This window comes from Nomascus leucogenys, chromosome 5, assembly GCF_006542625.1.
Source record: "Nomascus leucogenys isolate Asia chromosome 5, Asia_NLE_v1, whole genome shotgun sequence".
In the NCBI taxonomy this organism is placed as follows: Eukaryota; Metazoa; Chordata; class Mammalia; order Primates; family Hylobatidae; genus Nomascus; species Nomascus leucogenys.
The window spans coordinates 12,892,047-12,915,291 of record NC_044385.1 but is presented as its reverse complement, the minus strand read 5'-3'; the positions used below and the strand labels follow the sequence as shown (position 1 = coordinate 12,915,291).

At 36.3% G+C, this 23,245-nt stretch overlaps 1 protein-coding gene and 1 pseudogene across 4 annotated transcripts in view; one reads left to right on the top strand and one right to left on the bottom strand.

Annotated features, from left to right (window-relative positions):
- The window catches only part of ARID4B (AT-rich interaction domain 4B), a 165,267-nt gene that overhangs the window by 66,489 nt on the left and 75,533 nt on the right, over positions 1–23,245 (bottom strand). For all 4 annotated transcript variants that reach the window (XM_003267277.4, XM_003267278.3, XM_030812652.1 and 1 more), the window contains exons 5-9: positions 22,141–22,231; positions 19,281–19,360; positions 13,612–13,703; positions 7,595–7,733; positions 1,153–1,232 (exon numbers count right to left, since the gene is read on the bottom strand). In XM_003267277.4, coding sequence (XP_003267325.1) covers positions 1,153–1,232; positions 7,595–7,733; positions 13,612–13,703; positions 19,281–19,360; positions 22,141–22,231 — 482 coding nt within the window. The remainder of the gene's footprint in view (positions 1–1,152; positions 1,233–7,594; positions 7,734–13,611; positions 13,704–19,280; positions 19,361–22,140; positions 22,232–23,245) is intronic.
- On the top strand, positions 6,544–7,029 carry LOC100590970 (annotated as a pseudogene).

The window sequence follows — 23,245 nt, the reverse complement described above, 5'->3', positions numbered from 1 at the left end:
CAGGGCATGTGGATCGCTTGAGTTGAGGAGTTCGAGACCAGCCTGGCCAACATGGTGAAACCTTATCACTACAAAAAACACAAAAATAGCCAGGTGTAGTCCCAGATACTCAAAAGAAGTTAAGCTGAAAGGATAACCTGAGCCCAAAGGGTCATGGCTGCAGTGAGCCGTGATCATGTCACTGCACTCCAGCCTGGGTGAAAGAGTAAGACCCTCACCAAAAAATGAAATAAAGAAAATAAAATAATTAAAAATAAAAATACCTTTCCCGAACTTGAAAATTCAAACACCAAATCTTAAACAATTCTGTATAAAATATCTGGCTTCTCTAGTCACATAATTCTTAAAGAAAAATTAACAAATCATTTTCTTAAGACTTACCATCCATATACAAGTAACCCATTTTAATCCTCAGACTACTGCAAAAGTTGAATATTATCCAACAGGTATCATTACAACCATTAGACATAACTAGTAGAAGTATTGGAAATTCCTAATTAGACCATCAAGAACAAACCCTAAGGAAATAATGTCAATAAATACATCAATAGGCCGGGCGCGATGGCTCACGTCTATGATCCAAGCACTTTGGGGGTCGAGGCGGGCAGATCACGAGATCACGAGTTCAAGACCAGCCTGGACAACATAGTGAATGTTAAAAATATAAAAATTAGCCTGGTGCGGTGGCATGCGCCTGTAGTCCCAGCTACTCAGGAGGCTGAGGCAGGAGAATAGCTTGAACCCAGGAGGCGGAGGTTGCAGTGAGCTGAAATTGCACCACTGCACTCCAGCCTGGGTGACAGAGTGAGACTCCATCTCAGAAAAACAAAAAAATCAATAAAGTATTAAATACGCTAGATATGGCAAATTTGCCTCAAATAACCAGCTATTATGTGGACAAATGTTGACAAATTAGACAGTACTGAGTGTCTAGTTTGGAAAAGATTACCAAAATTAGTAAGGAAAAACATACTATAAGACTACAACATATTAAGATAATATGAAAAACAGTCACTCTTTGAAACATTCTGTATGATGAAAAATAAAAGCCTAAGGTAATTGGAAATAACTAATTAATCATTTAACATCCTAATTCAAAATAACAGCATATATTTATAAACTGGTTTTTCAAATCAAGTAAATTATACTTACAATTTTCCATCTTTAAAAGATCGAACAAGAATATTGTCCTTTTTTACAGCAATCTCATCACTACAATCAGGACAAACCACCTTTTAAGAAAAAGGGTGAAGCTATTATAACTAAAAGAACTCATAGATAGTTAGGTAAGTACCTACCATTTAAATCCTTTTAAAAAGTGTAAGCTTGAAGTTTAAAAACTAATTTTAGTTTGAGGGTAAACAGGTACACACACATGTGGGAGCACACACAAGTAATTTTAAATTGGTATCCTACATCCTTCCAGCTGCCTGGATAATCTAGATTTTTTTTTGGCATAGGCACGGCATTGAAAGCAGAAGTACAGCTATGACTAGGATGAAGCTGTGGACGAAGTTCTAGTCAGAAACAGAAAAAAAGGTAGAGCTAGATCCTTAACTGAAGGGATACATCATGGCTAAGAGAAAAACAAGGGTCCAGAATTTCCAGAGCCTTGTAGGCAATATTAATTCTTAAGATAAAATCTAACATCTTTGTTGAAAGAATCTGAAACCAAAGAATGTCATAATAGATTTTCCTTTTAAAAATCTACTTTGGCCGCTATGAAGAAAATGGACCATGCAAAGGCAACTGTTCAAAGAAACTAAGCTATTGTGATCATTTGAGTGAGAGGTGGTGGCTTGGATGGAAAGTGGTGGCAATGGCAAATTAAAGGAATGAGAAATATCCAAGATAATTAGGGAAGTAGAAAGATGAACAAGAAGAGGACACTTAGTTTTCTGCCTTGTACAAATAGGCAGATGACAGGGTTATTCACTGTGAAAGAAAAACAACAAAAAAGGGCCAAGTTTGTGCATGAGGGAAGGGATAATAAGAGGAGTTTTGGGACTACTAAGTTTTAGGTGGCTAAAAGACATCCAAATGAAGATAGTGAACAGAAATATTAGGTCTGGGGCAAAGCGTAGAGGTCTGGACTCAAGGACATAAATTTGAGAGCCCACAGCCTAAATATTAGAGGTCTAAAACTTGGGGCTTGTGAGCCAAATCCACTCATTACTTTTCCCTGATGAGCCAAGGATTTCGAAAACTGCACATGTGATAGCTTTGGCCAGTGATGACACTGGTGTATGAGTAAGTGGGCTCACTGTCCAGTTCTGCCACAGAACGACAATATGCATTTTATCCCATTCACCCACGTATGTTATTTTCTTGGTCACTTTGATTATCTCTTTGTTATCTCTGCAAAGTGAAGCTTTAAAAGGGGATGAGATCACCCTAAAGAAAATACAGCGATACATTCTGAATCCTGAATTACAGCTTGAAAGGGTGATTAGAAGAGGAGAACTTGGTGAAAAAAACTGAAAAGGAGAACTGCATGAGCCATGGAATCTAAAATTTCCCCCTCTTAAAATGAAATTGGAAAATAAAATAAAAAATTGAGACTGAGAGTAAGTCTCAATTAGGATTAAACAATACTACTTACATTAATAAGCTCAGCACAGTCCTAGTCAGGGTAAATACTCAGTGCATGGTAGTTATTTATAGTTCCTGGGACTATGTAGTTGTTTCCTTTTTCTTTTTCTTTTCTTTCTTTTTTTTTTTTTCTGAGACAAGGTCTCACTCTGTGCAGTGGTGTGATCACGACTCAATGCAGCCTCAACCTCCCAGGGTTCAATCGATCCTCCCACCTCAGTCTCCCAAGTAGCTGGGACTATAGGCACAGGCCACCAGACCCAGTTAACTGTTTTCTTATGATGTTACTAAAACACTTTGAATTTACTCGATTTATAAAAAATAACTTAAAAATTAGAAACACAAATATTATTTGTGTGATTATATCAAGATTGGTCGATTTAGAACATAATTTTTCACTCCAGTTACCAAAAATTATCCATCACTGTCCAATGGATCTCAATTTTGGGAGGGGATAACATACATCAATAATTCTAAGAATTTAAAAACAACAGTGAAATGGCTGACTAAACAGATTACTAACCTTTCAATATTAAAAATCCTTGGATTTTTTATTTTCATCAAAGAAATTTTTTAGTGATTATGGTGTGAGAAGCTTAAATTAGTAACTCGAAACACTAATATTAAAAAATTTAATGTTCCTATTGAGAAAAAGACTTACAAAACAGTTGTATGTGTGTGTGTGTTTGAGATGGGGTCTTGCTCTGTCACCTAGGCTGGAGTGCTGTGGCGCAGTCTCAGCTCACTGCAACCTCCACCTCCCATGTTCAAGCAATTCTCCTGCCTCAGCCTCCCAAGTAGCTGGGATTATAGGCACCCGCCATCATGCTCAGCTAATTTTTGTATTTTAGTAAAGATAGGGTTTCACGATGTTGGCCAGGCTGGTCTTGAACTCCTGACCTCAAGTGATCTGCCCACCTCGTCCTCCCAAAGTGCTGGGATTACAGGCATGAGCCACCGCGCCTGGCCCACAGATATATATATTTCTTTTTTGAGATAAAGTCTTGCTCTGTCACCCAGGCTGGAATGCAGTGGCATGATCTCAGATCACTGCAGCCTCTGCCTCCCAGGTTCAAGAGATTCTCCTGCCTCAGCCTCCCGAGTAGCTGGGACTACAAGCACACGCCACCACGCCCTGCAAATTTTTACATTTTTAGTAGAGAAGCGGTTTCACTATGTTGGCCAGGCTGGTCTTGAACTCCTGACCTCAGGTGATCCGCCTGCCTCGGCCTCCCAAAGTGCTGGGACTGAAGGTGTGAGCCACTGCAACTGGCCTTAAAACATACTTTCAAAAGAAACTCACAAAGACTCCTAGTGCTTTAGAAGGAAAGAAAGAATTGCATACACTGATGCTTTTTTTCAGCTTAATAATTAACCCAAAGTGTGGCAACTAACTTAACGCTGCTAATACTCAGTTTCCTTATCTCGAAATGGGGATAAATAATAATACCTATCTCATAATACGTGTTAGCACGCTCCTTGTACATATAGGTATCCACTAAATGTTGGATACATGGGAAGGTACAAAGGTATTATAAAATATTTATGTTTATTAAAACAAATAATTGTCCTCATTTTTCACTATCATTACAAGAGCTGACATTTACTGGATACTTAATTTGTGCCAAACACTGAACTAAGCAGTGGAGATAAAGAAATAAAACATGTTGACTAAAAGGGGTAAATGGATATCACAAGTAGAAAATAGTAAAAACAAAGGTAGTTCTATTGTTTCTTTTTCATTTGAGACCATGGTTACCTAGTTTGGCACAAAAACCACAAATATACAAAAGAGTTTATGTATATTATGGACATAAGTTTACATACAAATACATATAAACAAAGAATAGTGTTTTAATCCCATTTCTAAGTCTCTGCAATTGTTAGTCAATGAGCAGGAAAATGAGAGAATGAGAATAAAGAGTTGGCAGATTCTCAACCACAAATTGTAGACAAAAGTTTATTAATCATCACTGGGTGTGGTGGCTCACGCCTGTAATCCCAACACTTTGGGAGGCTGAGGCAGGCAGATCACCTGAGGTCAGGAGTTGGGGACCAGTCTGACCAACATGGAGAAACCCCATCTCTACTAAAAATACAAAATTAGCTGGGCATGGTGGCTTGTAATACCAGTTACTCGGGAGGCTGAGGCAGGAGGATCACTGGAACCCGGGAGGCGGAGTTGCAGTGAGCAGAGATCGCACCACTGTACTCTAGCCTGGGCAACAAGGGCGAAACTCCATCTCAAAAAAAAAAAAAAGAAAAGTTTATTAATCATGAGAACAAAAGACCTCTACACCACTCACTAAATAAGTCTATCCTTGTTAAATATTTTGAACAGAACTTGGTATATGATAAATGCATACCTAACAAATATGTGTTAGTCTTGAGAACACAAAAATTTTATTAAATGTCATTAACAGAAGGGAAAAAAGCATTAGAAGAGAATTTGGCTAATTATTTGTAGTAAGGGAGTGAGAATATACAAAACAGAGACAGAGAATAATTTTGACCCATTCTCTCTCTCGATATTTGAGAACAAATTACTTGTCAAACATGAGGAGAATAGTACTTTCAAAGTGTCTTTTGTTTATCAGCAGATCTTCAGTTTATAGCTTATTAAATATGAAGTGAGGGGAAGACATATTTGTAAAAGATGTGGGCTGGGCTCAGTAGCCCCCACCTGTAATCCCAGCACTCTGGGAAGCCAAGGTGGGAGGGTCACTTGAATCCAGGAGTTCAAGACTAGCCTGGGCAGCATAGGGAGACCTTGTATTTACAAAGTATTTAAAAATTAGCCAGATGTGGTGGTCTGCACCTGTAGTGTGAGCTACTCAGGAGGCTGAGGTGGGAGAATTGTTGAGCCCAGGAGGTCAAGGCTACAGCGAGCCAGGATCGCACCACTGCACTCTAACCTGGGTAACGGAGTAAGCCTCTGTCTCCGGGGGAAAAAAAAAAAAAAGTGGATCTCACTGTTTGATACAAATGACTCAATGGTCTTCGGATAGAATCATCATAGGACAATTCAGACACATCAAAATTTTAAAGAGTTCAAGATAATTCTTTTTTTTTTTTTTTTTGAGAAGGAGTCTTGCTCTGTCGCCCACACTAGAGTGCAGTGGCGCAATCTTGGCTCACTGCAACCTCTGCCTCCTGGGTTCAAGCGATTCTCCTGCCTCAGCCTCCTGAGTAGCTGGGATTACAGGCATGTGCCACCACACCCAGCTAATTTTTTTGTATTTTTATAGAGACGTGGTTTTGCCCTGTTGGCCAGGCTGGTCTCGAACTCCTGACCTCAGGGGATCTGCCCACCTCAGCCTCCCAAAGTGCTAGGATTACAGGTGTGAGCCACCACACCCCAGCCAAGATAATTCTTAAGAGATACTGATTATTAACTTCAGACTCCTACTTGAAACTTAAAACCTTAAGTGATTTATCCAATTATATCCTGTCCAGAAAAAAAATGCATTCTTATTGCCACAGAGTTAAATCTTCATTAAAGTATCATATATAGCTAATTATTAGTCGAACCTCTATTTGCTTTAAGAGCTACAAATTATTTTGTCTACCAAAAGATTACTTGAAAAGTGCCTAGTTATGTCCGTGAAAGATGTTAGTATATGTTCCCTTTGTAAAAGTCAAAGAAAATCGTCTATACATGGCCCTTTCAACTTGCTAAAGAAGCTAGTCGTTATGAAAAACAGAGATAAAAAGCTCAAAAGGCTTTCTGTCATCTCTCTTAGCAGTTTGAAATACAAGAACTTGGGACAATCATGAGGATACTCCTGATAATAAATCTTGAGTACCTCCTCAGAATCACAAAAGGCAACGTGAGAAAACAAGGGAAAAATGCAAAATATTCAACCTGGAATCTAAGGAATTGCAATCTTTTGGAGAGAAAAACATTAAAAAGTAGGTAGAATTGGAACCGCCATCTTCCAGTAATTCACCAAAATGACAAACACAAAGGGAAAGAGGAGAGGCACCCGATATATGTTCTCTAGGCCTTTTAGAAAACATGGAGTTGTTCCTTTGGCCACGTATATGCGAATATATAAGAAAGGTGATATTGTAGACATCAAGGGTATGGGTACTGTTCAAAAAGGAATGCCCCACAAGTGTTACCATGGCAAAACCGGAAGAGTCCACAATGTTACCCAGCATGCTGTTGGCATTGTTGTAAACAAACAAGTTAAGGGCAAGATTCTTGCCAAGAGAATTAATGTGCGTATTGAGCACATTAAGCACTCTAAGAGCCGAGATAGCTTCCTGAAACGCATGAAGGAAAATGATCAGAAAAAGAAAGAAGCCAAAGAGAAAGGTACCTGGGTTCAACTAAAGCGCCAGCCTGCTCCACCCAGAGAAGCACACTTTGTGAGAACCAATGGGAAGGAGCCTGAGCTGCTGGAACCTATTCCCTATGAATTCATGGCATAATAGGTGTTAAAATAAATAAATAAATAAAGGACCTCTGGGCTGTAAAAAAAAAAAAAAAAAAAAAAAAAAAAAAGGTAGGTAGAATTAAAAATCTACTGTAGAGAAAATTGAAGAGTGGGGTAATGTATAATTGCAGTCATGATTATATAGGGAGTACCTAAAAGGCAAGATTAAGATCAAGGATGGAAACACCCTGACTCACTATGCATGAGGAAAATGTCTAGTTACCCTTGTCAACCAAGAAAGATTCTGTTGTTCTTCTGCAATCTAGACCTACATGGACTTAGGAGCTTTAAAAGTTTGCATCATGAATTTCCTACCGAGAGAGAGAGAATTCAACTTCCACATAGCTAAACCTCTAAGATCATCAAGATTTTGCCTTTCCTGAATGACATCAAGAGTTCTTTGTATTCAAAGACAACGCTGAAAGTAAGCTTAGTGTGAACTAAATAGTGCTAAAAACATTTCCTCATTTTGTATCTATGAAAAACATTAGTAAGAAAATTGTTTTCTTCATAAACTTATATAGTTTGAAATCAAACTCTTTTATACTGAAGCTACTCACCAATGCAGGAAACCACAGTGCTTTCTTTTTATCCAAACTAATGTAATCTACACATACAACTTTGCCTAGTAGCTCATCAATCTGTTTCCTATCATCCTCATCTTCATCACTGGAGGATGATGAAGACTCTTCCTCTGGTCTAGGGAGAGAAAAAGATAAAATATTTCCATTTATCCTCACAAAGAATAAGCATGCCAATGATGAATACAGGTATCCCCAAACTCTTATTACATTTCCTAAGACCTGCAAAATGGCTAATTTAAATCTTAAATCATTTTCTAAATTTCTAAAAAATAACAGCAAGAGTTTATCATGAGAGGAACGCACATCATTTTCCTAAAAATATTTCTAGTTTATTTAGTGCTACTGTAAAAAATTGAGGAGGAAGATCAGGACAAATAACTGGTTCCCAAATCCTCAAAAAGGTGAAGGCCCCATATTAAACATCCCAGTATTACACTAAAATATACACAATCCCAATCTCAAATTAAAGGAATTCTGGAGACAGTAATTCTGTATCTCCAGTACAAAGTTAATTTTAAAAGGTAGGAGAGCAGACCTTTATTAACTGAGGTTAGGTTGGGAAGAGGAGGCAATCTGAAAAGAGATCACCACTGCTATCCATAACAACAAATACACACAAATTAGGTATTCATAAAATGTCCAATAAGCCTCTTCTGTATGATGTTGTCAGAAGAAAAAGGAAGCATCTGAAACCAACAACTTGATGTTTGAGGAAAGTGTAGTAAAAAGGAAAACAAAACAAAAAGCTATTCCAATTTGAATCTGATTCTAATAAAGAATCAGCACCAAAGAAAATGCCCAGAATGAGTAAAGACTAGGAAAATATTTGATGAACAACAACATATGTCCTTTTTAGAATGGCTATTATTGAATACCTCCAAAGATAAAAGTGTTTTTCAGATAGTTTGCAACGATCAGTTTCACTGACCAAAAAAGGAAAACTGACAGATTAAACTACTAAAAAACTTTAAACATGATTTACCTATTTAGTATACTATCTAGTATACTCTGAATTTGTCTTTGATGCCTTTCCAAAAGTATGACAAAGTAACCGTCATGCCTTTATATTTATATATTCCAATATAAATGTAAACAAAGTGAAAACTATTTTTTTCTTTTTTGAGACAGAGTCTAGCTCTGTCGCCAGGCTGGAGGGCAGTGGCACCACCTTGGCTCACTGCAACCTCCGCCTCCTGGGTTCAAGCAATTCTCCTGCCTCGGCCTCCTGAGTAGCTGGGATTACAGGTGCCTGCCACCACGCCCGGCTAATTTTTGTATTTTTGGTAGAGAAGGGGTTTCACCATGTTAGCCAGGATAGTCTCGATTTCCTGACCTCGTGATCTGCCCACCTCGCCCCCCAAAGTGCTGGGATTATAGGCGTGAGCCACCCCACCTGGCCAAAAAAGTAAAAACTATTATAATAATATTAAGCTTTTTAAAGTGACATGGGGAATACCACCCCCTTGGTTTCGATGATCAGTCAAATAACTTAAAAATTGTTCCCTGGCAGAAAACAAAGCAAATCTTCAAAGCTTGCTATTGAATAGAAGTATTGTACTTTGGCTGGGAGTATTGTACTCCCAGCACTTTGGGAGGCTGAGGTGGGTGGATCACCTGAGGCCAGGAGTTCGAGACCAGCCTGGCCAAAATGGTGAAACCTCGTCTCTACTAAAAATACAAAAATTAGCCAGGCATGGTGGCGGGTGCCTGTAATCCCAGCTACTCTGGAGGCTGAGGCAGGAGAATTGCCTGAACCCGGGAGGGGGAGGTTGCGGTGAGCCGATATCGTGCCACTGCACTCTAGCCTGGGCAGCAGAGTAAGACTCCGTCTCAAAAAAAAAAAAGATGTATTGTACTTCAATGGCACTTAAAGAAGTTCAATCTCTACTTAGAAAGTAGGTAACAACAGGAAAACTCAACTACCTTTATATTAGTGGAGCATAAGACCCTACACATAGACACACAGCTTGGGACAGTAATGACAGTCCTCACAAGTCACAAGTCTGATTTCTACTTGATTTAGAAGAGCTTAAGAGGAGTGACTTTTTTTTTACTTTCTAATGACTACAGGATACAACCAAGCTTAAAATCATAATTACTGCTTTCTCAAAGTAGTCACAGAAGACTCATTCAGCTAGGGGTTTATGAACACTCTATTATCAGTAGCAGCTAGAAAGCTACAATGTCAGAGATAACATATATCAAAATCTGTACAACATAGAGAAAACTGGGCTTTATTTGACTAACAAAGTTATCTGCATCATTGTAAAAATTGTAACTTTTCTTAAGACTTAACAAGTGTTAAGACTTCAGATTTCACAGTATATAAAAAAAAAAACACTTTTGTTCAGCTAGCTAAAACGTCTATCCACCTTACATACAAAATTGCAAGGTTCCTGTCTAAAATCATTCCCATTTTTAGACTAGATGCCCCTTCCCCCTCACCTACTCAAGACTTTATTCCACCTTATTCAAATTTACAATCCCTGCCCATCTACCTCTTTTCATCTTGCTCTTCATTTCCACAGCATTCACTTTTATCATACTACATAATTTACTTATTTCTTATGTTTATTCTTTTTTTCCACACCAAGTATGTGAATCCAATGTTTAATTCACTATCTCCTCCCCTGAGAGAATGTAAGCTCTCAAGTTGAAGATTTTTTAAGTAATTTTTTTGTTTATTGATATATCTCAAGAACCTGAACAATGCTTGGCACAGTATAGATGCTCAATAAATACTTGTTCATAAAATAAAAAAGATGCATTTTTTTAATTATGGTATTTCTGATTTTTATTCTAAAATCACAAAATGTATACATCAGTGTAAACCATACTATTACACATGAAGCTCCTTAACTTTTCCTTTTAGAGGAGCTTAGCCAGAAAACTGTTTACACAAGACAGGTACTCAATAAACTAATGAACTAAAATTAATGAGCATCCAAAATATTTTACAGGAGCAAAGACAGAGCAAGCAGAGAGCCTGCTTGATTTTTATTCATTTCTGACATTGTTATTTCTTTGGTGACAAGGTATTTGTAGAGCCACAACAAAATAATGCACTGTCTCTATGAAATAAAATCTGATGATGTCACTAGAAAGAAAGCTAATTACATGGAAATTTTTACCATAACACTCTAACAGCCAATCACTTAAAGCTGATCACACTTCACTATTAACTCTAATTAGTTGTAAATCAAGAAAGACGAACTTTAGACAAGATATGGGCCAAGGAATACCAAATAATGATACAAATTGAGCTAGAAACAAGAGGCTCAACCTTTGACATGCAATTCTGATTATTTTTTATTTTAGGCAAATCAGTTTACTCAGTTTCAAACTTTGTAAATTGAAATGTTCTATTAGTATCTGGAAGACTGACAACGTATATACCTTCTTAGAAACACACAGAACCTATGTACGCTTAACTATAAAAGGGTTTTAATTTTTTTCTCAATTTTTATCAAGGAGGAAATGAATCAAATTCTCATATTAAAATGAAGTGGCAAAATAAAAAGAGCTTCTGGAATTAGTGATGATAGTTGCACAATTTTATGAATATACTAAAAACCACTAAACTGTACACTTTAAAAGGGTGAATTATTGGATACAAATCTATAGATTAAAATATATGAGTAAATTTTATGATATGTGAATTATAAACTAATTTAAAAATGTGTTCAGATCTGCAGGCCTGTATTTAAATAGCAAGTATAAACCAGGTACTGGGTAAATCTTAGCACTGTTACTGAGTAAAATCTATACTCATAAATAATCCCTTGTTAACAAGATTCATTGTAAACCTTACGCTTCATCTTTTTTCTGAAGAGGAAAAAAATAACAACAAATAGACTGCTTTCCTATTGTAGCAGTTGCACATAAACTTTTGCCAGATTATTGGAAAACAACTTCAAGAGGAGAGGGACAAACAAGTATTTCCATAATTTCAGGTATGCTACTCTTCTGGATGACTTAACACAACTGCTGCAAACAATGGGTAAATTATAAGGAGAAAATTCAATCCAGTAACACATCGATTAAAGGAATCAATAACTTGCTTTAAAAAAATTTAGCTAGAGGATGATAATCATTAAAAAAAGAAAATACTTGAACTTACTAGGATTAAAGGTAGAATATACTGAAACTCAATTTAATGGAAGATGTTAAAAGTAATCAATTTTGGAATAACTAGGGGTAGATTAACTGATACGTGGAATAACAGCTGCTAAAAGAAAACAAATTTGGTGATACATCACTCCAGCAACGAAGTCCTGGGAATCCTAAGAAGAGATAACTTTATATATCTTTGTACAAAAATACATTTTAAATGGCAACCTGAGACCACAGCAAGGACATTTTTCAATGGAGTAATGGAAGAGGAAATGGTCAGATGAATGCCCTTAAGATCCAGGTTTAAGACTTTGTTGCAGAAAATCACTCTGAAGAAAGGGGAGAAAGAACTTTGAGGAAATGTAATTAAGGAGATGGGCATTTCAAACTGTAGTACTTGCCTGTAATGCTTACACACCAAGGCTTAAAACGCCAAGCAAGAGTAACATTGTCAGGTTCCTTGGCAGTGAGAATGACCAACCATGGTAGAGAGGGGGAAGGAAGAGCAAGCAAAACAAGATTACAGATGGAGCAGGTCTTCATTCCTACACTAGTAATTCTCAACCTTCTGTCTGCATTCATACTTTACACATGTACAACACAATCTCAACAGCAAATCTCTCATTACACATAGAGATTCTCAACAGGAAAATCACTAACTTAGAATGTTTGCTGGAGTCTTTAGAAGGCAAAGATCAACTTATTCAGCAACCAATGCATGCTTTATTCTCATATTCACAAAACGGACACCTCAACTGAGAAACATCTAACAGCTGGGGAACGACAGAAGAGGAAATAAAAAATAACTGACTTTTTAACAGATCATAATTTTTGGTCATATTTGCAGGTCAATATTATGTGATATTGCACAATAAATTCATTTTTAAACTTATTTTTCCACTTTAGGATGATGTGTATAAAATCGTAAAAATATGTCTAAATACTAGATGCAATCTTTTCAAAATTAAAAAAACTTATTGACAAATAAGAGACTATTTTTCCTATAATATATATAAAAACGTAAAAATTTTTTAAAGTTCAAATAATTCAGCAAGAACCAGTCCTAATTGTCAGACATAAACACCAGGAAGCAGAATTTTTATATATACATGTAAACACATTTTCATATATAAATGAAATTGTTACATACTGGCATTTCATCATGAAATTTTTCATGTCAGTATATGATGTTGATTATCTAGTACTTACATAACATTTACTCCATAAACACTTTAAGGATATGAATTCACTTAATTTTCACAACAACACTAAGAGATAGGCAATATTATTATCCCAATTTTATAGATAAGTGAGGTAGAAAAGATTAAGTAACCATCCCAAGATCACACTGCAAGGAAGTGGCAGAGCCAGGATTCAAACCCAGACCAACTGGCTCCACAGTTTATACTATGCCAGAGAATTGGGTTTACAGGGGAGAGAAACATGTCTGGTTTCAAGGAAAGTGTGGGGAAACACAAAATGGTTCACATAAAGGTTTAAGCATTTTTGTTGAGAATTAAGGCATGGACAAGACAGTTAGCGGGAAGGGAGGCATGGAGACCAAAAATAATAGCATGAATAAAAGCATGATATTAGAAAACAAGCGATATATTCAGGAATTATTGACTGGTTTCATTTTGACTACAGCATCAAGATAACATGCAGGGAGAAATTGAAGGCAGATACAGCTGTTAAGTAAGGTTGGCTGAGCATGGAAAACCTCAATCACCCACGCTGAGGAGTCTGAAATTACTATTAGATCTGAAATTACTATTAGATCTGGTTAGCATTTTGCAAATTACAATTTTAAAATAACTATAAACAATACTAGAAGGAGAAATGAATTCAGGTTCAACTAACAGTCATGAAAATGGACTTACATATGATTAGATCTTCTTCCTCTATTTGTTTTCTTTCCTATGACTGGAGTGCCAAAATGCTCAGGGTTGGTGAGTGGGAGCTGGTCTAATGTCTGTGGGTAAGAACATAAACCCATCAAAAAATTAACACTTTGCAAGTGCCTTCTTTGTTTTAAACCAAATCAATTTAAGAATATGCTCAGATTTTGAGATTAAACTCTCCCCGCAGGGAAGCTAAAACACAGCTTTCCTGAAGATAGAAAATTCTAGTTTCAAAGATATTAGAATAAAGATGAATGAGCTCATTACTGGAAAAAAGAAGTGAAAAGAAATTTGGCTGCTCTCTCTAGATGATTCATTACCTACGTGAAGGTTGATAGGCATCTAAGAATGATTAAAATACAAAACAAACACAGCTCAGTGGAAAGACAGATGTGAGAATTAAGAAATCTATTTGTAAGGTTAGGGCCAACTGCAGCTCCAATATTAATTTGTACATGGGGAATCATAATCCATAAAATAAAATTATTAATAAGTAAGGAAACAAAATTAATTATGAAGATAAAGCATCGATCGCATGAACAAAAAGCCTCAGAGTAAGTTATATTACTATTCTGCAAACATTTTCTGCAATAAACCTTTTTTAATAAAATGCAACATTAATGTTATTTAATTTTTTAAATTACATTTAATTTCTACATTTGATTTTTTTCCTTTCCTACGTTTTCTTAAGATTTTCCCCAGTTTCTATTCCTTTCCTAAGAAGAATCTTTCCTGTTATAAATAATTTCACAAACATCAGAGCAACTAGAGATTCCCAAGAAAACTGCCCAGATGAAAATAAAAGTGAGGAACTATTTAAGACAAAGAGGCTTCTTAAAGTTACAAACCAGGGTGGTGTACAAGAGTATCCATCAACTTAGAATTAAAGAGCAGGCATCTAAACTAACTAATGTAATATGTAAAAAGAAATATTATACAACTTTTTAAAAATTGAGACAATTTTGTTATAACTACAATGAACTAAACTGTGAAAAGATGAACCACATTAACACTCTTTTTTACATAATTCATTAGAATATATGTAAATGTGTTTAAGGTACATAGATGTATGTATCTAACAACGAACAATATGATCAAGAAAAAAGGTACTAGCCATAAAGGATTAACTAAAGATTGACTCCTTCAAAAGACTGACAAAAATCATAGCTTTCATAACTCTCGTAGGGCAAAAAATCTAATCTTTCAAATTTAGTTTGTACAGAACCTAACCCTGTCCTAATGAACCTTAAATCAGGCATTTAAAAAATATTATTTGGGCTGGGCGCAGTGACTCACGCCTATAATCCCAGCACTTTGGGAGGCCAAGGCAGGTGGAACACCTGAGATCGGGAGTTCGAGACTAGCCTGACCAACACAGAGAAACCTTGTCTCTACTAAAAATACAAAATTAGCCTGGCCTGGTGGCGAGTGCCTGTAATCCCAGCTACTTGGGAGGCTGAGGCAGGAGAATTGCTTGAACCTGGGAGGCAGAGGTTGCAGTGAGCCAAGATTGTGCCATTGCACTCCAGCCTGGGCAACAAGAGTGAAATTCCATCTCAAAAAATAAAAATAAAAATTATTTGGAGGCAAAAGCTGTCCTAAACTCAATATATACCAAACAGAAACTTTTTATTGAGACATAGTGTCACCCTATCATTCAGGCAGTGGCGTGATCATTGCTCACTGCAACCTCAACCTCCTGGGCTCAAGCGATCCTCCAACCTCAGCCTCCCAAGTAGCTGCGACCACAGGCATGCACTACCACACCCAGCTAATTTTTGTATTTTTTTGTAGAGATGGGGTTTTGCCATGTTGTCCAGGCTGGTCTCGAACTCCCGGGCTCAAGCCATCTGCCCAACTCTGCCTCCCAAACTGCTGGGATTACAGGCATGAGCCACCACACCCACCCAGAAAATCTAGATGTTGCCTGTCATTAACTCCTATGGTGAAAATTTCTATGTAATCAGAAATATTATTTTGGTAATACTGTATCACTATAGAGTATTACTAAATGACTTTATTTGGTAAACAGGGAAAATAAATTAATCTGCATTCACTTTCTGCCAAGCAAACAGATGAATTAAATGTATGCTCTCCCCACAAAAAATTAAGGTTGCTCTCTTTAAAGCAGAAAAATAAAAGAGAGAGAGAGATTTATATTACACAGTGTGATTTCTATTTTAAGTATCTGTTAGTCATTTCACTTGCTACAGGAAAGAAAATTTCTAAAGAGTTGTTTAAGAATCATACATAGTAATTTTCAAATAAGAGACCACAGTCTCTCCCTAGTATATAAGAAGAAACGTAAGAAGCAGTATCTCTGTCCCTACCTCAATGTCCAGGAAAGTAGGGGCATGTTTGTTTCAAGAGACTAAAAAGACCTGGGGTGAGGGTAGAATTTGTCCCATCTTATACCTAAAGAGCAAAAACCAGAGGCTCCTGAAAGCTATATTAAAGGCACATAGAAAACTCCGTAGGCCTAGAGGGAAAACGTCTATGGCCCTGTTACCTAAAATGGGCTGCAGAAAATATGGAACTGGGATTTTACCTAAACTTCTCTAGAGTTTTCAACTGCACATAGTAAATACTAAGAAAGAATACCAGATAATTGGCTGGGCACAGTGGCTCACGCCTGTAATCCCAGCACTTTGGGAGGCCAAGGTGGGCGGATCATGAGGTCAGGAGATCGAGATCACCCTGGCTAACACGGTAAAACTCCGTCTCTACTAAAAAATATTTAAAAATTAGCTGGGCGTGGCCGGGTGTGGTGGCTCACACCTGAAATCCCAGCACTTTGGGAGACTGAGGCGGGCAGATCACGAGGTCAAGAGATCGAGGCCAGCCTGGCCAATATGGTGAAACCCGTCTCTACTAAAAATACAAAAATTAGCTGGGCGTGGTGGCACACGCCTGTAGTCTCAGCTACTCAGGAGGCTGAGGCAGGAGAATCACTTGAACACGGGAGGCAGAGGTTGCAGTGAGCCGAGATCATGCCACTGCAGTCCAGCCTGGCGACAGAGAGAGACTCCATGTCAAAAAAAAAAAGAAAAAAATTAGCCGGGCGTGGGGGCAGGCGCCTGTAGTTCCAGCTACTCGGGAGGCTGAGGCACGAGAATGGCATGAACCCAGGAGGCAGAGCTTGCAGTGAGCCAAAATCGCACCACTGCACTCCAGCCTAGGCGACAGAGCAAGACACCATCTCAAAAAATAATAATAATAAAATAAAATAAAATAAAAAAATAAACTGAAGTGCAAATGTGATCTCTTTCCATGAAAATCCTGAATTTCACTGTTTATGAAATGGGATTATTTCAGTAGTTTATTAAATGGGATTAGTGACCCAAAATACTGCCAGTATGAAGCGGCTTTCCTCTTAAAGGACAATGTTATGGACTACTACTACTACTACTACTAATACTCTGAATGGTCTTTCAAAAACATTAAAACTTTTAAAACAATATGAAAAATATCAAATAAAGAGAAAACATACAGATGGTAGATTAAATTCCCCTATTGGGTACACTCTGGACCACATCTTCACAGGGCTTAATACACTCAAATTTTAAAATACGTTTGATTGTTTGATTAATGCTTTTTCTCCTCCAACAGAGAGTAGGTATCCAAGGATAAGTTCCATGTTTACATGGCTTGGCTTAACATTTGTCCTGGTACCTAGCACTACACAGCTCCTGGCACATCGGAAGGGAATTAAAGAATCACACACCAGTATTCTAATTTCCTTCTAGCAAAACATAAATTAAAAGTACACAACTGCACAGACACACTAAAACTGAACCTCCTTGAAGATATGAAGGATGATACATAGCCACTTGTTCATGTTACCTTCAGCATTTAACTTACAACTGTCTTATGAACCATTCCAACTGAAAATTCTCCTGGTTAAAAAAAATAATATTTTGGCTGTTTCTCTAGACTAAAAAAATAAAATGCGGACCTTCACTTAACAGGAGAAAAACCATGTCTTCAAGTCCTCATACTCACTGACTGTACGGAAATGAAATTAAAATAATTCCACAAACTCACGGAGAATTCTGTACTTTATCGCTATACTTGCCCCAAAGCTGTCTGTATTTATTGTACGTAAACCTTCAGTTTATTCCACACATATTTATTGAAGGCTTTTGTGTAGAAATTGCTAGGAAAAGGGGGGGTCTATCAAGTGAGGAAAGAAAGGATATTCCCCTAAAACAGCTTAAAATCTTACAGCAAAAATGAGAAAAGTTTAAAAAAAAAAAAAGACCCTAAAACAAGAATAAGCAAGAGAAGTGCAAAAGGGCCAAAGGATAAAGAGATCCTATTTGGGTAGAGAGCTCACGAAAGACGTCATAGAGGAGGAAGCATTTATAATGGCCTTCAACATAAGTGAGATTCCAGGAAGAGGAAAGGAGTCAATAAAGAAAGTATGGACCATAGTCTGAAGATACCAAGCAGTCTAATAAGGCGGAAGTACAGGGAAGTGGTTGAATATGAGAGACTAAAGGGATAGGCTGGAATTATAATACAGAGAACCTGTCCCACATTCTAAATTTAAGTGGGAATTCAATCATTAAGCAAAAATTTTTCAAAACAAAAACATAAAGTCTAATAGATTAATAAGTAGTATTAAAATATCCCCAAAGAAACACTATTCAAAATAGTGAGTAGAAAAAAGAAATAGCTCGGCCACACTGTGTATCAATGAGTATCTGTAGACTGGATTAGAGAACATAACACCATTTAGAGCAACGTCTATCTTTTAAATTCTGAATTGCAAGCGAGTTAGTTACAAAACTTTGTGAACCCTCTGTTCTTAGTAACATCTTTCAATTTAAGGATATGGCTTTGGTGCTAGAAAGTGCTGGTTAGAAAACCAGCTCTAGCTATCCATTTCCTAATCTGAAAGTTGGGGATAATAATAGTAACTACCTCATAATGTTGCAAATACAATAATGTATGTAAAGCACTTAGTAAAGTCCCTGGCAATTATAAGCACCTCATCTATTCATCCAACTAACACTTATGAAGTTCATACTCTGTGTCAGGCACTGTTACAGCAACTAGGAACAAAGCCACGAAGAAGATATACAAAGTCTCTGCCCCTGTGACACATTCTAGTGAGGAAGGTACACAATAAATAATTATGTACTCATTATTTTGATGTTAGGGAATAAGACCTAAATCAATCTAAAAGGATGATAAGGAATGGAAGGGACAATTTTAGGAAGGGCAGTCAGGCAAGACGAGAGGGTATAATAATATCAGCTAATAGCAGTAGCAGTAGTTAAAGACTGTTGTATCTACACATCCTTTAACTACGACAAGGATCAAGTAGATTACAAATCAGAAATCTGTTTTCTATTTATTTATAAATTTTAAGTCTATTTAAAAACTGCCTAAAGATAATAATTAAAGCCCATTCTATTTTCTCTGTGGACAAATACTAAAACAGTTTACATAGACAAAAAAGAGACAGAACCTGGTGCTCAAACACAGGGCCTTAAACAGGCTTCATAGATTACATCATAATGGTACTGTGTATTAATGAACTTTTCTGATTAGCAAGTACGTTTACTGAGTTGAGAAAGCAAAAATTTATTCCTCCCAATAAAAAATATTAAGACATGTTCATTTGTTAAATGATGACTTACTTCACTTTCAGCAAAATGCCTCTCTCCTTTCAGGCACAGCGAAGATCGTCTCAGTGTCTTCTCATCTCCATCATCAAAAACTATGAGAGGGGGTAAAAACGGAAGCTACTGAAGGATTTTTTTCAAAGATCAAAGAGATGATACATATTATAATTTTCTGAGTGCAAATAGATCTATTATTTAAGACTACATTTGGAATTCAATTCACATTTTATGTTTTCTAGTGAGTAACTTCAAATATAGAGTTATTAAAGTAACTTTTCCAATTTCTAGTGAAAAAGAAACAACATATATGAAATGAAAACATTTTGTCTAAAACAGGACATGCCAAATAAAAATAAGAAGTTGGTATTTCAAGAGGAAAACATTTAAATGCTAATTAACTCTTCTCAAAATGATAAAGAAAAGCTAAGTTTTCCTACTGACAGATATTGACAGATTTACCTAAGAAAGATTACAAGTTTATGCAGTCAGACTGCCCCTTTAAAAAAAAAACTGTATTTTCATTATTTAATGTAGGGTTTCTCACCCTTAGCACTGTCACTAGTGACACTGCACCAGAAAATTCTCTGTTGTGGCAGGCTTGTCCTGTGCACTGCAGGATATTTAGCAGCACTCCTGGCCTCTACCCACTAGATGCCAGTAGCACCCCCCTTCCCAGCTGTGACAATCTAAAATGTCTCCAGACATTGCCAAATGTTCCCTGGAGGGTGAATTCATCCCAGTTGAAAACTACTGACTTAAAATACTAAAATGTCTACTAAAATACTAAATGTCTACTAAAAGGTGATGGAAGTGTTAAGCAACTTGGTTGCAGTAATTATTTCACAATATATTTGCCTATCAAATCATGTTACATATACGTTTATATGATTTTGTCAATTATATCTCAATAAAGTAGGGGGAAAATTTTAATAAAAATAAAGTACTTAAAACACCCCAGCAAAACCACCATAAGTTAACAGATATGGAATGTATGACTATTTGTATTGTATAGATAGATTTGTGATATACATAAATAATTTAGGGATACGCTACATTCCTTAGAAATCATGGGAAGATAGTAACTGTTTTAAATAATGTTACCAGATCTCTATTTTAGAAATTACATTTTCTGCCTACCTACTAAAATTAGATTCTCTTCTTTCCTTTTCTTTTTCTGATGTTCAACAGGATCTCACGTTTATTGAGAAATGATTAATGGTTAAAAGAAAGGCAATACCCTTTCCTTACTGGCTGAACTAAAATTAGATTCTTATATGTTACATAACAAAAGTTACATTATGTGAAACTGGATAAATAATTTTCAGTACATCTTTAAATGATGTAACTAAAATATACAACATAAGTGTCACATTTAGTAGACTATTACAACCAATCACCATCTAGACTTCCTACATAGAATTGCTCACAGTCTTCTCACTTACATAAAGTCAAATATTTCCTTATGTCTCAAAATCAAATAATTTTCCCTCTATTTTTACCAGGTTTTATTCTCACACCAAAAAAGTATAAACAAAACTCACCTATTCTACCTGAAAGTTCTATTCAACTCTGAAATCACCAAAGACATTTTACTAGGTGTTTACTTTCATCTCTGAAGTCATTAAATATAAGAATTGTTACCTTTAATAAATAATACTGGAATAAATGGCTATCAATCTAGGACAAATACTTTTTAATCATTATTTTAGAATGTTGGAAAAAATACATACTACTGTAGGTGAAATAAAAATCTATTTGTAGAACAAAAATAAATAAAATTAAAAAGTATAAAAATTTGAAAAATACATTAGAAAATAGATTTATAACACTGATAGAAGGCTTTAAGATTCAAAACTAAAATTACAAAATAAAAGGTGACCACACAAAAACTGACTACATGAAAATTAAAAGCAGAGACAAGAATAAAGCAACAGGAGAAACATATTTGTAACTGAAGTAGTAAACAGTTAATATCCAAAACATAAAGAACACATATCCTAAAACTAGTAAGAAGATAAATCATCTCAAGAGAAAAAGGGAAAGAATAAAAGAGCCAGCAACTCAAAACAGAGAAAACACAAATGAAATTATGTTCCTTTCAATAAACATATGAAAAGATGTTCAATCTCACTAGTAATCATGGGAAGGGCATACTGAAACAAAACTGAGATACTACTTTATGTCCAAATTAGCAAAAAAATTTTTAAAATGACATAAAATCTGACAAGGATTGAGAAAACAGACAGCGTCTTTTAGGAAGGCAGTTTTCATTAACTACTAAAGTTTTTGGAGTATATTTTTCTTCAACCTCTATTTCTCAGTATGTACACTAAAGAAATATTAGGATACAGTAGGTATCCTAATTAAGTACCTAATTAGGTACAAAAGACATTTAATCCAGCATTTATTGTAATAGTAAGAAAACTGGAAATCTCATCAGTAAGAAAAAATAAACTAGCACATCAACTATTGTAAAATATACTACTACTTTGTTTCCTGCTGGGAGCTATATATATATATATAGTTAAAAGAAATTTCTATTATAAAACAACATGAATATCCTTAACATTACTGAACTATAAACTTAAAAATAGGTAAGATGGGGAAAAAAAGAAATTTATCTAAGATACACTTTGAAGTAAAAAAGCTAGAATTCCAATTGCATAATATACACATTAAATAATTTCAGTTTTTGTTATATACGCATACACATACTTTGGAAATAAATTTTTAAAAGATGTGGAAAGATAAAATCCAGTAACAATAATAATATCTAGGGTATTAAGAAGTGAATCCAGGAAATTTCATTTTATTTGTATTAAGTTTTCTTTGTGTAACTAAAAATACATTTTTAAAAGAAAATTTATTTTCTTACCTACGGTGTACCAACTCGCATCTGTTAGTTTATTGATAACAGCTTCCTGATACACACCATCAAGATTCTTCACTTCCACAATAGCTCCTACCTAAAGTATTTTTAAACATGTTAGAAAAACGTTTAAAAGGTAAATGAACAAACCAAAACCTGGGTTTGTTTTCTTTTAACTGAGTGCATGACAGTGAAGAATAAAATGATTACTGACTTCATTTAAAAGTGCCAGCAGCTGGCGTGAGCACAGTGGCTCACACCTGTAATCCCACCACTTTGGGGGGCTGAGGCAGGTGGATCACTTGAGGTCAGGAGTTCAAGACCAGCCTGGCCAAATGGTGAAACCCCGTCTCTACCAAAAGTACAAAAATTGGGCAGGCGTGGTGGCAGGCGCCTGTAATCCCAGCTACTCAGGAGGCTGAGCCAGGAGAATTGCTTGAACCTGGGAGGTGGAGGTTGCAGTGAGCCGAGATCGCACCACTGCACTCCAACCTGGGTGACAGAGCGAGACTCTGCCTCAAAAAAAAAAAAAAAAAAGTGCCAGCAGTTTTACCCATCAATATTTTTGTACCATCAATGAAAATGTTAACGTAGTAACAAAGGCAAATAATACCTAAGTACTATTATAAAGTTTTACCCTTACAATCCCCCTAAAAGAGTCCTAGGAACCCCCAGGGTCAGTAGATTACACCGTGAGTACCACCATCTGTGAAACTGACGGTCCTTGCCCCGTATTTCCACTCTTCTTTCAAGGAACCTCAGGAAGGATAGGGACAATTTAAAAATTGCTCTGGGGTTTCCTTCTGGCCCTAAACCAGCCAAAGAGCACATAGTGGTTTATCCACACATTCTGTTTTAGCTTGCTTACTGGCAAAAAGCAAAGCAGCATTTATTTCACTTGCCAATGACGAAAAATGAATGCAAAGAAATAAAACTCTCCAGCTGTTAGTATGAAGGCTGATGACCCTTAAAAGATTTCATTTGCCAGTAGTGGCTCCAAAGAAGGAAGAGCTCTGATTTTTTTGGTTTTCTAACTTTCTCACTTTTCAGATCATCATGGAACTGACATCACTAATCCGTAGTTCATCATCTATTAATTCTGGAAAATCCA